We start from the raw sequence: 14,469 nt of genomic DNA, 5'->3' as shown, positions 1-14,469 counted from the left end.
GGGGGGATATGATAGATGTCTATAAAATCATGACTATTTTGGAAAAAGTAAATAAGGAAGTGTTATTTGCTTCTCATAACACAAGAACTTGGGTCACCAAATGAAATTAATAGGCCACAGGCTTAAAACAAAAGGAAGTATTTTTTCACACAACACACAGTCAACCTGTGGAACTCCTTGCCAAAGGATGTAGGCCAAGGCTATAACAGAGAATTAGATAACTTCATGGAGGATAGGTCCATCAATGGCTATTAGCCAGGATAGGCAGGGATGGTGTCCCTAGCCTCTGTTTGCCAAAATCTGGGAATGAGCGACAGGGGATGGATCACTTGATTGTCTGTTCTGTTCATTCCCTCTGGGGCACCTGGCATTGGCCACTGTGGGAAGACAGGATACTGGGCTAGATGGACCTTTGGTCTGACCCAGTATGGCCGTTTTTATGTTATGTTCTTCAGATGGAGATTGGGATTTAGGTGCAAGGAGAGGGTTATAGCTGTCTCTACAGCATCCAACATTGATCACTACTGGAGACTGAACACCTGACTTGATGGGCTTTTTATTATTTGCCTGATCTTTTATTATGGATATTTGATCTCTGGGAAGAATGGTGGTATGAAATAGTGTAGGTATCGATGAGTTAGAGTTAGTGCTTGTAGCGTACAGTATAGCGGACTGCCAGGTCTGCTATAGTTAACTTTTATACTAGCTTTCAGTTTGAAGTTTGACTCTCAAGTGCTCTAAAATCTGCACAATTACTTGAATAGCCTTGAACATTTTTATGCCTCATGGGGGCATGGGACAGGGTTAGTGATCCAGATTTTTGGTCATTTCACAAAGCGGTTCCTCACCTACAGCTTCCCTCCCACCCAAAAAGACCAAAAACAGATTTTAGGGTTCATGAATGTTAGGGGGCTTATTCCTTCACCCACTTACTTCCCTGGTCCTTCTCGCATGAACAGAGAGCAACAATACCCGAAGTCCAAAGGTGCAAATAATTCGATGTTTATTGGGGTGAACTTCCTGCAAGCATGATTCCAGTTTCCTTCCTTAGTATCCTCCTTCCCAGCTCTGACACCACAGAGCCTTACACCTGTGTCCCTGTTCCCATTCCTACCCTTAGCCAAACATGATTCCAACTTCCTTACTCCCATTCCCTGTTCCCATTTCCCCCTTTAGCAAAACATGATTCCAATTTTCTTACCCCCATTCCCTGTTCCCATCTCACACACCCACATGCCCACCCCCACCCACCCCCAGTCACTTCCTCGTTGACTACAGATTATATAGTAAAACTTGAGTTCTGCTTAGCTATACCTTAACCAATCATTTTCCTGAAATTTAACTAACCAATCCTAACATATTGTAACATGATTATGTAACCAATTATATCCCACCACCTCAATTAGTTTACACCCAGCAAAATTAATTATGCAGCAGACAGGAACAATCACAGAACCAGACAGAGATTATACAGACAAACAACAGCAAAGTGGGAACTATAATGACAAAACAATACAGAAGTGAGGATTTCACATCCCAGCTATTGATAAGTGAGTTCTTGCCAGACAGGATGCTATCAAACTAAGTTTCCTTTTACATTTTCTAGGCACTTCCCTTTCTCTGGAGGTGATAGGAATACAATCCTGTCCTGATAGTGCCTAACAGCCCAATAGCACCTTATTTCAATGTGACTAGTTTGGAATGTGAGGATGTGACCGTTCGCTTCCCAGCTTATGGCTGCCCCTGCTGCTTAGCCAAAGGCCTGAGCCTAAGCACAGGGCCACAAACTGTCACAGTAAGAGAAGGCCCTTACACTGGCAGACAGTGGTTTTGATTCTTTCTTTTATACCTCTATCACTAGCCAAGTGATAAGAATACACCTAAATTCTTAGAGTACAGGCCTTTACAGACAGGCCTGAATATCTATATCCTAACAATGAATTCTGCCATTGTATTTTTGCATACAGATAAGGATCAAACTAGGGCTGAGATCATAACACCAGAGTCTCAGTCACTCAGGAGTTACCTCTGCCAAGTGCATGATACCCCTAGCCTTTTGGGGGACCAAAAAATCAGAGCATTTATATCTCATTGTAGGCATGTGCCTAATGCTCATGAACTAAATGGATTATGCTGAACATACATGGACCGAGGAGCAAAAGGAGTTTGAAGCAAGGAAAATTTCACTGCACCTCAAAAGAATAAGCAGTAGTCTTTGATCCCAGCCCACTCAGCCAGTGTCAATTTGAGTTCAGTCTAGGCCAGAAAACTCAAAAAGATCTGAAGACATTTTGCTAAAATTTAATTCTTTCAGGGTTTTTTTTTTCATTTGGGGGGGAATGTAGTCAAAGTATATTTGAATGAAAAAAAAGACCTATGGATGCTTGCTGGGAGAAAGAATGGGGGGAAGGGCATAAATGGGGATAGGTGGAATGGGAAGAGTTGAGGGGCTCGGGAGAGGGTGGGGAGGTGGCCCACTTGGAAAGAACCTGGGGAAGAATGAGACGGGTTTCTGTTGGCTCCAAGGAGGAACTTCTTGCATGGTAATGGCTTCTGCAGCATTAATTAATGGCTTAATGACATGGGAAGGGCAGAGTGAGCTGGAACCAATGGGAAGGCAAAATGTTTCAGGGAATGGTTGGGAAGAGCTTGGAGAAAGAGAAGGAGAGAGAGACAGACTTTGGATTTTTATTGCTTAAAATTACTGTAACAACGATGTAACAACTGTTAAGATTTTGGGACATAGACCATGTACTAGATTTCTCTGACTGACCCTGTTAGCAGCTACACACTTCAGATGTTTCTAAGCATGGCCGTTATCCCCATTCCACTGTAACAAAATGGACAGAAGATTGGTTAGGAAACTGTAACAGGGTGCATGACCCGCCCCTCTTCCTGGGGCCCGCTTGCCCTCCCAATAAGGCTCAGAGAGGCTCCAGGGCTGTGCAACACCCATGTCTTTATTAACTTCGTCGCACCACCAGTGTCCATCTATGTACAAGTTTTACAGGATTAATCTCCTTTACAGGCAGAGCCAGCCTTCAGCTGGGAGGCCTCCAGTTCCCTCCCTGACTGACTTCTCCCTGTTTGCCCCCTGCCTTCTGGCTCCCTCCCAGTCTTTATAGCCTTTGGCTTGTCAGGCCAGCAGGTGTTGCCAATCCTCAGCCCGGCATCAGGCCTTTTCCATCAGCCCCAATCTGTTTCCCCTGATTGGAGCTGACTGTGCAGGGGCTAATTAGGTGCTTTTGCACCAGCACCCTGCTACAGAAACGCAAAGCAAGTGTGTGGCCTAGTGAAGAGACCACTGGACTGGGACAATTCCTGACCTGCTGGGTGATGTTGGGCAAGTCACTTCACTGCTCTGTGTCTCAGTTTCCCATATGAAAAATGGGATAATGATGTAAAGTTCTTTACAATGTACTGATGAAAACACTGTCCTTTCCTATCGTTTATTTGGTTACATCACCTAGGAAATTAGATTGTAAACTCTCCAAGGCAGGGGCTTTTTCTCTTTCTTGTTACTGTTAGGTGTCTAGCATATTCTTGGACTCTGTAAACAAACAAGTAGTACCAGGTTTGGGAAAAAAGCCTATTAACATTTCTATAACCTTCTGCTTTTCTGAGCTGTGTGTGCAGATATGGTCTGGGCCCAAATGGTGGAATAGTGACTTCTCTCAATCTCTTTGCTACAAGATTTGATCAGGTACCAAGCTCTTTGTTCTTATTATATGAGGCTGTGCTGTATGTTAGTAAGAGGCAGCATGTAATTTACAAGCCAGTTTCGCACTCTTCCACATGTGGAATTGCAGAGGGCATAGTTTCACTGAGAAGAGACCTTAGAAGCTGCAGTAAAAAGTAATTGCTTTGAGGCAAGGTAAGTGTGTCTGCTGCATTGAACCACATATCTAGTAAACTGAGTAATATTAAATTGAGTTTGATCCAGGGATTTGCTGCTGTGAGACTAAAATGTCTCAGGGGTACAGACTGGAAGGGTGCAAACAACTGGCACCTCTGCCCGCTCCACTTGGCAAATAGAAAGCAGCAATACTGCAGCGATGTGTTTCTCCCTAACTTCTGATGACCTGGTTTAAAGTGAGCGGGGAAAACGTTATGGAGAGATAATAGATGTGTTTGCAGCCATGTCCCCTGATTGTTGTTGTTGTTATTAATCATGTTTATTATGGTAGTGCCAAAGGACCAACCAAGAATGGGAGCTCATAATGCTAGGCACTGTACAAACATAGAGTAGCAGACAGTCTAAGCCCTGTATTCTCTTATCTTGTAACTTTGCTTGGGAAATGTATTTTTGTGCGTGTTTCCTTCTTAAATTATTTTTTTGGATGTTTGAAGGCAATTCGCCTAACCATTTTTAAGTTTGCTTAAAAATTCAGCCATTTTCAAAATTTTCCTTGAAGCGTCTTTGAATCCTATAGCTAAAACAATGTGAAGTTTTGAATGTTTACAGTAATACAGTTAAACATGATTAATATCTGGAACATAGTTTAGTAACAAGATAGTTACCGTATGAAGTTTGCATGGTTTGACAAGTACATCATAAATCCTATGCAGAGTAAGAAAAACTGAGGAGAAATGAGAACACTGCAGTTTGTATATAAACTCTACAAAGCAGTATGAAGCAAAGGAAAATTGGGGAAACTGCAGCTCATTAGCAAAAGTCAACATGGTTTCTGTAAAGGGAAATCATGTCTTACTAATCTATTAGAGTTCTTTGAAGGGGTCAGCAAACATGTGGACAAGGGGGGTACTTAGATTTCCAGAAAGCCTTTGACAAAGTCCCTCACCAAAAGCTCTTACGTAAATTAAGTTGTCATGGGATAAGAGGGAAGATCCTTTCATGGATTGAGAACTTGTTAAAAGACAGGGAACAAAGGGTAGGAATAAATGGTAAATTTTCAGAATGGAGAGGAGTAATTGGTGTTCCCCAAAGGTCAGTCCTAGGACCAATCCTATTCAACCTATTCATAAATGATCTGGAGAAAGGGGTAAACAGCGAGGTGGCAAAGTTTGCAGATGATACTAAACTGCTCAAGATAGTTCAGACCAAAACAGACTGTGAAGAACTTCAAAAAGATCTCACAAAACTAAGTGATTGGGCAACAAAATGGGAAATGAAATTTAATGTGGATACATGTAAAGTAATGCACATGGGAAAAAAATAACCTCAACTATACATACAATATGATGAGGACTAATTTAGCTACAACTAATCAGGAAAAAGATCTTGGAGTCATCGTGGATAGTTCTCCAGTGTGCAGCAGCTGTCAAAAAAGCAAATGGGATGTTAGGAATAATTTAAAAAGGGATAGAGAATAAGACCGAGAATATCTTATTGCCCTTATATAAATCCATGGTACACCCACATCTTGAATACTGTGTACAGATGTGGTCTCCTTATATCAAAAAAGATAGACTGGCATTAGAAAAGGTTCAGAGAAGAGCAACTAAAATTATTAGGGGTTTGGAACGGCCCCATATGAGGAGAGATTAAAGAGGTTAGGACTTTTCAGCGTGGAAAAGAGGAGACTAAGGGGGGATATGATAGAGGTCTATAAAATCATGAGTGGTGTGGAGAAAGGGAATAAGGAAAAGTTATTTACTTGTTCCCATAATATAAGAACTAGAGGCCACCAAATGAAATTAATGGGCAGCAGGTTTAAAACAAAAGGAAGTTCTTCACACAGTGCACAGTCAACCTGTGGAACTCCTTGCCTGAGGAGGTTGTGAAGGCTAGGACTATAACAGGGTTTAAAAGAGAACTAGATAAATTCATGGAGGTTAAGTCCATTAATCGCTATTAGCCAGGATGGGTAAGGAATGGTGTCTGTAGCCTCTGTTTGTCAGAGGGTGGAGATGGATGTCAGGAGAGAGATCACTTGATCATTACCTGTTAGGTTCACTCCCTCTGGGGCACCTGGCATTGGTCACTGTCGGTAGACAGGATACTGGGCTGGATGGATCTTTGGTCTGACCCAGTATGGCCATTCTTATGTTCTTATTAGCTTCCTTAGGGCTGTAATATCTAGCAATAGCCAGGATATGGTGGCACTCCTAAGCCTTGAATTCTTTATTTTATTTATTTTTTTTTTAAAAAAACCTCCAACAAAATACTACCTTTAAGTTAAAGATATTTAAGATGTTGCTATATCACAATGAACTTCTTTAAGATGAAGTTAAGTTTGCAGGCATATATCAGTGGTTTGAGTTTATTAGCTTTCCAGAATGTTGGGTACGTTTTAACTCTAACATGTAGAAACCCAGGATATTCAGAGTTAAGACTAAAGATACAAGAAACCCAAACTTTTGAAAATTTGGAGGTTCCATGGTAAAGTAGCCAGTCTGCCTTAGCTCTACTCCCAGAGAGATGCCAGCTTCTCGTTGTGTGTAGAGTATAGAAAATGCACACCACAGAACATCAATTGTGTAATTTTCATACATACTTGTCTTTGATATTATGTGTTCTGCTTTGACACCATTCTGCTTTCTGTCCTTTTCATGTATGTGCTCTGATTTCTGGGCATCTGACGCTTGTATATGGAGACTTGCTAGCTCTGTCTAATGAATCTTGAAAACTGGCTTCCATCTGGAATCACAGGACCTGATCTAGTGAAATGCTGAGGACCTTCAATGAGGCATTGAACCAAACCACATCACACAAGATGAGACTCTTAATGAAGAGTGGGAAATGATTGCCTTCCTTGTACAATTTCTCTAATTATGATATGGGCAGAGTTAAGGTTGATTTTAGTTATGCAATGGTTGAGTACTTATCCACTTTCTCTTAACAGTTAATTTCTATATTTTTTAAATGCTTGGGTTTTTAACTTTAGCATTCCTTGGTGTACATATATAGTCGAAACAACTTAATTTGAAGTTAAAGCTTATCTCTGAATAAAGAGCATAGTCTTTGTTTTGTACTGGATCTAAATTAAAAGCCTATTATTGATTCCTTTTCTTTCCAATCAGGTGATGAAGTTTATTGAAAAGCGGCAGAACACATCTCAGTGAGTAAATTCCAAAAGAATATACTATTCTGAAATCCCTCTAGGAAAGCCACTTGAAAGAGTTCCAGTACAGGGTCTTTACTTGAGGAAAGCTGTCTGAAATTATCAGTCTTGTGCTGTGAAAGATTTGTATATATCCAGGTGTAGGAACAGTCTGCTACTTAGGTGTGTCGTGCTTGAGAAAAGAGCTACAGCTTGAAGCAGAACCACAAGCTTCCAGTAACCAGAGGAGAATAATTCGGAGACTCATTCTCCTGGTCGTACACGTCTCTTCTGCTTTCCCGGTACAAGACTGGTAATTTTATCTTTTTTCTTCTGTAAGGTCCATGGGATGGTGGGGGGGAGAGTTCAGTGCCACCTGCTTGTTGGTTTTCCTTTACCCTCAATATTGATGATATCTAAACAAAAGACTTGGAATTTGATGGATAATTAAATTAATGTCCTCTGTGATATAGTCCAAATGCTAACCGTTTGAAGTTGTTAGAGAAGAGGTCTGTTCATTGCAAAGCTCCCTTAATACAATTCATATAAGCTCCATTGTTCTACATGATGTGTAAACATAGGGAATCGGTTTTTGTTCTCAAGAGTTTACAGTCTAAGTACCTGTTATGTTGATGCTTTTGACTCTATCATTTAAATGTAATCTGCAGAGAACAGTAATGACCTTTTGCTGGCACCTTCAGTGCAGGAGATTTTTCAGGTCCTTTCCTAAGGGTATGTCTACACTGGCAAGTTTCTTGTGCCACAAGTTACACCACTTTTATTAAAACGCTGGAATTAAACCGCTGTTGCGTGTCCATGCTGTGCACCTTGTGATGCTGGAGCGCATCCACACTAGCAGCTCTTTCAATGGCAAAGACAGCAGTGCATTGTGGTAGCTAACTCACTGTGCAACTGGCCGCAGGGTGCTTTGGGAGCGGTTTGCAATGCCTCATGGGGCAGGCACAGCATCACATGATGCAGGTTTCCCAATCCCATTGTTCAGTAGTGTGACGAAGTGGGGTTTTATTCATTTTGCTATGTTGCATATGAGTCTTACTGTCCTATACTAATACTGTGTGGACCTTAGTTTCCCTGGGTACTGCACCAATAGTTAGGTGGTGGGAATTGGGTATGTGATTTTGCTGAGGCCCGCAGGGCAGGTGAGACTGCCCAGCTATTTGCAGCTATGTAACCTGAGACCCAGGATGGGGGTGCAACCAGGTGACACCTTTGGCCCGGGAATCGAGAGAAGGAGGAGGGGCTGGAGGCTGGCAATCTGCTTGGGGGACCTGGAAGCGGAGGAATCCAGGGCATCTGGCCCAGGATTCCCAAGATGGACTTGGCTGAAAGTCACTGATGTTTGTAATAACAAGCTCTCTTCTATGCTGTGGTCCTGTCTACGAATAAACCTTCTGTTTTACCCTGGCTGAGAGACATGTCTGACTGCAGAGTTGGGGTGCTGGGCCCTCTGGCTTCCCCAGGAGCACCACCGGTGCAGACTTGCTGTGGGAAGCACACGGTGTGAAAAGGGGATGCTGAATATTCTGAGGTCAGACCCAGGAAGGTCGAAGCTGTGTAAGCTTCTTGCCCTGGAGACAGTATGCTCAGAGAGAGGAGGCTCCCCCAGAGTCCTGACTGGCTTCGTATGGAGTAGTTCCAGAGCATCACCTGGTGACTCCGTGACACATGGGCATCCTACTACGTTGCCGGCTTCTTTTCAGCTGAAGGGATATGGGGGAGGAGAGGGGAGAGTGTGAGACAGGGAGTGTGTGTATGTAGGTGGGGAGAGAGACAGGATGTTTTGGGGGACAGAGTGTGTGTCAGCATGCTGTCTTTTAAGTTCAGACAGCAGCAGGAAGCAGCCAATCCTGGGGGAGGGGAAACCCCGACATCAGCTCCAGCTTCCCTCCCTGGACTCTCTGCACAGCAATCAAATGCGCTCACCTTCCTGCCTCCCTCCCTCCCCCTGTGTTCAACAGAGCATTCCACATTAATGGTTTGCTTTGTGTCCCAGAGCAGATCAGCATGCAACAGCTGTGAGAACTGTTGCTGTGAGAAAGGGTGCTTTGAAAGGGGAGGGGAGTAGGTCTCTAGGGCAGCCGAGTTCAAAACAATGAGCAGAGTGGTCGTTTGAGGCAGAAAGCTGCTTTACCGTGCAGAAATGTGCCAGTGTAGACAAGCCCTAAGTCTTGGAATGCTTTGGGAGAAATCTCCCTGAGCTGTAACAAAAATTCACATGATCTGGCTGTCCCCATCTTTTTGCTAGGCTAATCACCAGGAGCTTGTGCTTTTGACGAGGGCTGTCGATTAATTGCAGTTAACTCACGTGATTAACTCAAAAAAATTAACGGCGATTAAAAAAATTAATTGCACTGTTAAACAATAGAATACCAGTTGACATTTATTGAATATTTGTGGATGTTTTTCTACGTTTTCAAATATATTGATTTCTATTACAACACAGAATACAAAGTGTACAGTGCTCACTTTGTATTATTTTTTATTATAAATATTTGCACTGTGAAAATGATAAAATAAATAGTATTTTTCAGTTCACCTCATACAAGTATTGTTGTGCAATCTCTTTATCGTGAAAGTGTAACTTATAAATGTAGATTTTTTTTTGTTTACATAATTGCACTCAAAAACAAAACAATATAAAACTGTAGAGCCTACAAGTCCACTAGGTCCTATTTCTTGTTCAGTCAATTGCCAAGACAAACAAGTTTGTTCCATTTACGGGAGATACTGCTGACTGCTTCTTATGTTTGCATGGCACTTTTGTTTGCAAGGTATTTATGTGCCAAATATTCTAAACAATCATATGTCCCTTCGTGTTCGGCCACCATTCCAGAGGACATACTTCCATGCTAATGCTGCTCGTTTAAAAAAATATGTTAATTAAATTTGTGACTGAACTGCTTGGGGGAGAATTGTATGTCTCCTGTTCTGTTTCACTGGCATTCTGCCATATATTTCATGTTATAGCAGTCTCGGATGATGATTTAGCACATGTTCATTTTAAGAACATTTTCACAGCAGATTTTACAAAATGCAAAGAAGATACCAATGTGAGATTTCTAAGGCTAGATACAGCACTCGACCCAAGGTTTAAGAATCTGAAGTGTTTTCCAAAATCTGAGAGGGATGAGGTGTGGAGATTGCTTTCAGATGTCTTAAAAAAGCAACACTCTGATGTGGAAACTACAGAACCTGAACCACCAAAATAGAAAATCAACCTTCTGCTGGTGGCATCTGACTCAGATGATGAAAATGAACATGCATCGCTCTGCTGTGCTTTGGATTGTTATCTAGCAGAACCTGTCATCATGCTGATGACATGGACGCATATCTCCTGGAATGGCAACAAAAATGATTAGGGGACTGGAACACATGAGTTATGAGGAGAGGCTGAGGGAGCTGGGATTGTTTAGCCTGCAGAAGAGAAGAATGAGGGGGGATTTGATAGCTGCTTTCAACTACCTGAAAGGGGGTTCCAAAGAGGATGGCTCTAGACTGTTCTCAATGGTAGCAGATGACAGAACGAGGAGTAATGGTCTCAAGTTGCAGTGGGGGAGGTTTAGATTGGATATTAGGAAAAACTTTTTCACTAAGAGGGTGGTGAAACACTGGAATGCATTACCTAGGGAGGTGGTAGAATCTCCTTCCTTAGAGGTTTTTAAGGTCAGGCTTGACAAAGCCCTGGCTGGGATGATTTAACTGGGAATTGGTCCTGCTTTGAGCAGGGGGTTGGACTAGATGACCTTCTGGGGTCCCTTCCAACCCTGATATTCTATGATTCTATGAATGGTGATTGAAGCATGAAGGGACATATGAGTCTTTAGTGCATCTGGCATGTAAATATCTTGCGATGCCAGCTACAACAGTGCCATGCTAATACCTGGTCTCACTTTCAGGTGACATTGTAAACAAGACATGGGCAGCATTATCTCCTGTAAATTGTAACCTAACTTGGTTGGCTGAAGTAGGACGGAGTGGACTTGTAGGTTCTAAAGTTTTACATTGTTTTATTTTTGAATGCAGTTATTTTTTGTACATAATTCTACATTTGTAAGTTCAACTTTCATTATAAAGAGATTGCACTACAGTACTTGTATTAGGTGAATTTAAATATACTATTTTTTATTTTTACAGTGCAAATATTTGTATAAAGTGATCACTGTCCACTTTGTATTCTGTTGTAATTTAAATTAGTATATTTGAAAATGTAGAAAACATCCAAAAGTATTTAATAGATGGTATTCTATTATTGTTTAACAGCGTGATTAATCACACAATTAATTTTTTTAATCACTTGACAGCCCTACTTTTGACTAATTCTTCCTTTGTTTGTGGTGGTTGCCTTCTTCACAGATATGTTCTTATTGATACACCAGGACAGATTGAGGTGTTCACCTGGTCAGCCTCAGGCACTATCATCACTGAGGCACTGGTAAGTGTTTTTTGCACAACATCAGAGTGAGGCTGGCTGGGGTAGGTGGTTGCAGAATGACACGTTTTACTTAACTAAAACTTGTTTTATCCTGTTCTTTCAGGCTTCCACTTTTCCTTCAGTTGTCGTTTATGTGATGGACACATCTCGCAGCACCAACCCTATCACCTTTATGTCTAACATGTTATATGCTTGCAGGTAAGAAATCATAGGTTCAGAAATCAAATGTATATCTTTTCAAAATGCTGTCTGTCTTATCATCACAAAGAAATGAGGGAGCCCACATTTCTTGAAAAGATCTTTAAATTGGAACAAAGTTATTGGATTTGACCATTCATATCTCACTCACAATGTTTTTACCCAAAGAAAACAGTGCAACACTGACAGATTCAATCATTCTTCTCAACCAGGACCTGTGAGAACTCCAACAAGCAGCTGCTCCTCACCCCTAAAAATCCCTTGTGGACTTTCACAAGGCTCAGTACACCCATATCTCTCCCCAGTATTTGAGACCTCTTGAAGAGGTTGAGAGGTGCTATATGAAATCAGTTGTTTGCAGTGTTGTTATATCTGTGTTGGTCCCATGATATGAGCAAGACAAGGTAGGTGAGGTAATCTTTTGTTGGACCAGCTTCTGTTGATGGAAGGGACAAGCTTTCAAGCTACACAGAGCTTTTCCTCTGGTCTGGAGAATGTCCTCAGAGTGTCTGATGAAATCAGTACAGTCTGAGAGGTCATAATGTCTGCTCTTCATCAAGATACTGATCTCTTGCAAACTCAGCCCAGGCAGGAGTCCTATGCTAATGGTGGGAGGGCAGAAATATTTTGTTTGCTAGCCAGGATACTCAGTAGTTCTTTCATTAAAGGCATCTGGTCTGCTTTTTGTCAAGGTCAATGATGTTTGAGTACTACTGGTAATCTTGGACAAAGTGGCAAAGAAATAGTTGCATCTACTGACATCTTGTCAGGATGCTTCATTGTTGCCCCTTGGAGTATGTAGCCACAGCAGTTCACACATTCGTCGCCTCCTGGAGGAGTTATTTGAAATGCCATGTTGTCTTCCTCTTTAGTTCCAGATACAGGAACATTCAGTTTGTGCAGGTTTCAGAGTAACAGCCATGTTAGTCTGTATTTGCAAAAAGAAAAGGAGTACTTGTGGTACCTTAGAGACTAACCAATTTATTTGAGCATAAGCTTTCGTGAGCGACAGCTCACTTCATCGGATACATACTGTGGAAAGTGCAGAAGATCTTTTATACACACAAAGCATCAGCAGAGACAGAACTCTCTGTCTTCATGACCCATCAAGAAAGCTGCATCCCTCAGGGAAAATGGGGCTAACAGTACCGGGGGAAGCTCCTGAGAGCTGACGGTAGTGTGCTCTTTACAGAGGGCCCTGTATGGTGGGGAAAAGATTGAGCTTGAATCCCACTGTGATGGGTTTCCCCCCAGAGTGCCACCTGGAATTGGGGTACCACTGAGCTCTCTGACCCATCAGCCTGGGCTCCCCCTCACACTGTGCTGCTGTGACAAGTTGTAAAGCCCTTCAAGCTTGCATTTTCACCAGCATTCACCCAGGTAGGGACACACTTTGCTGCAATCATATGCAGGCTTTTTAACCACCAGCCTTCCAGCCTAGGACCCCAGATCAGGACCATCCTGCCCTGATCAAATTTGGCCAGTATATGGGTTTAACACCCAGTCCTCCTCTCCCTCAATGTGAAGAGGACCATGCACACTTGGGAAAATCTCAGCTTGATTACCACAAGACACCTTAGTTTAACGCACACTGGTTTGAATTAAAACATAAAATAAGTTTATTAACAACAGAAGTATAGATTTCAAGTGATAGCAAACCAATCAAAGCAGATTACCTAGTAAATAAACAAAACAGCAAACTGAGTTTAACATACTGGATAGGTAGGATATGAATTAGCAAATTCTTATCCTGAGTGATAAACAGGCTAGCAGATTTTTAAGACACAAGCTGCCTTGACTTTGCAGCTTGGGTTTCCCAGGTTTTTATACACAGGCTAGAAATCCCTTAGCCTGGGATCATCATTTCCCCCGGTTAGTCTTTATTTCGCAGATATTTTCAGCTGTGGTGTTGTAGGGAGAGCGAGGTCCCTTTATGATGTCGTTTTTTCCCTTTTATATCTTTTATTCACTTGTTGGAAAGCTCTTTTGCTGTGACCCGGGTCAAACAGTTCCCATTGTGTAGTGCTATCTCTGAGAGGTTTTTATTGTACACAGTTCCGGGTTAATCCTTGTGCTTGTGTGCATTTCCTTAATAAGCCATTAACATTGTTTGGCCTTTTTACTGTTTTACCTGAAAGGCTACTTGTGAGTGTGTTCAACCCCACAACATGTTTTAGTAACACATACACGGTCAAACTTTATAACTTCACATACAATGATAGCACATACAATTCAACGAGATATTAATGTCTAGAAGATTAAGACTTTTAGAATGATACTCACAAGGCATACTTTGTACAAAAAATGTCACACCCACCGTTTTCTGAATATGCTGCAAGATTCCCCTTTTTGCAAAAGTTTTTCTTATGATGACTGAAAATAAGACATTAAAATGGAAATAAAAATCGAACAACCACAGTAAATAGAAGTTGCTGAACCAGGAATATAAAGCAGATTTCATTAAGGACAATGTTCAACAAATCTTACATGAGAACCATAGACTTATTAGGGCGCCTGGTTTGTCTTTTAGGTTAACTGGCTGATATCCACTCCAGGGCTACTTTTTCATGCAACATGTAATCAAGCTATGTAGCTTACTGCCAGAGGAAGTCACTGAGGCTAAGAATTTAACAAAATTCAAAAAGGGATTGGTTATTTATATGGCTAATAGGAATATTCAGAATTTTTGTTATAACTATACGAATTTTGAAAGGGATATTAAACCTTGTGTTTCAGGTCGTAAGCCAATCTCTATTAGAGATGAGGATGAGTTTTATATGGGGGATAGATTATTCCACATAAACCTGCTGCACT

The 14,469-nt window shown here is 41.6% G+C and overlaps 1 protein-coding gene across 3 annotated transcripts in view; it reads left to right on the top strand.

Moving 5' to 3' along the window:
- The window catches only part of GPN1 (GPN-loop GTPase 1), a 74,157-nt gene that overhangs the window by 8,424 nt on the left and 51,264 nt on the right, over positions 1-14,469 (top strand). For all 3 annotated transcript variants that reach the window (XM_084624064.1, XM_084624065.1, XM_084624066.1), the window contains exons 4-7: positions 3,637-3,703; positions 6,985-7,022; positions 11,379-11,457; positions 11,561-11,655. In XM_084624064.1, the coding sequence (XP_084480190.1) occupies positions 3,637-3,703; positions 6,985-7,022; positions 11,379-11,457; positions 11,561-11,655 (279 nt within the window). The remainder of the gene's footprint in view (positions 1-3,636; positions 3,704-6,984; positions 7,023-11,378; positions 11,458-11,560; positions 11,656-14,469) is intronic.

Source organism: Lepidochelys olivacea (assembly GCF_965140295.1).
Source record: "Lepidochelys olivacea isolate rLepOli2 genome assembly, chromosome: 3".
NCBI lineage: Eukaryota > Metazoa > Chordata > Testudines > Cheloniidae > Lepidochelys > Lepidochelys olivacea.
The sequence above is the reverse complement of the archived record's forward strand: the minus strand, read 5'-3'. Positions and strand labels throughout refer to the sequence as shown.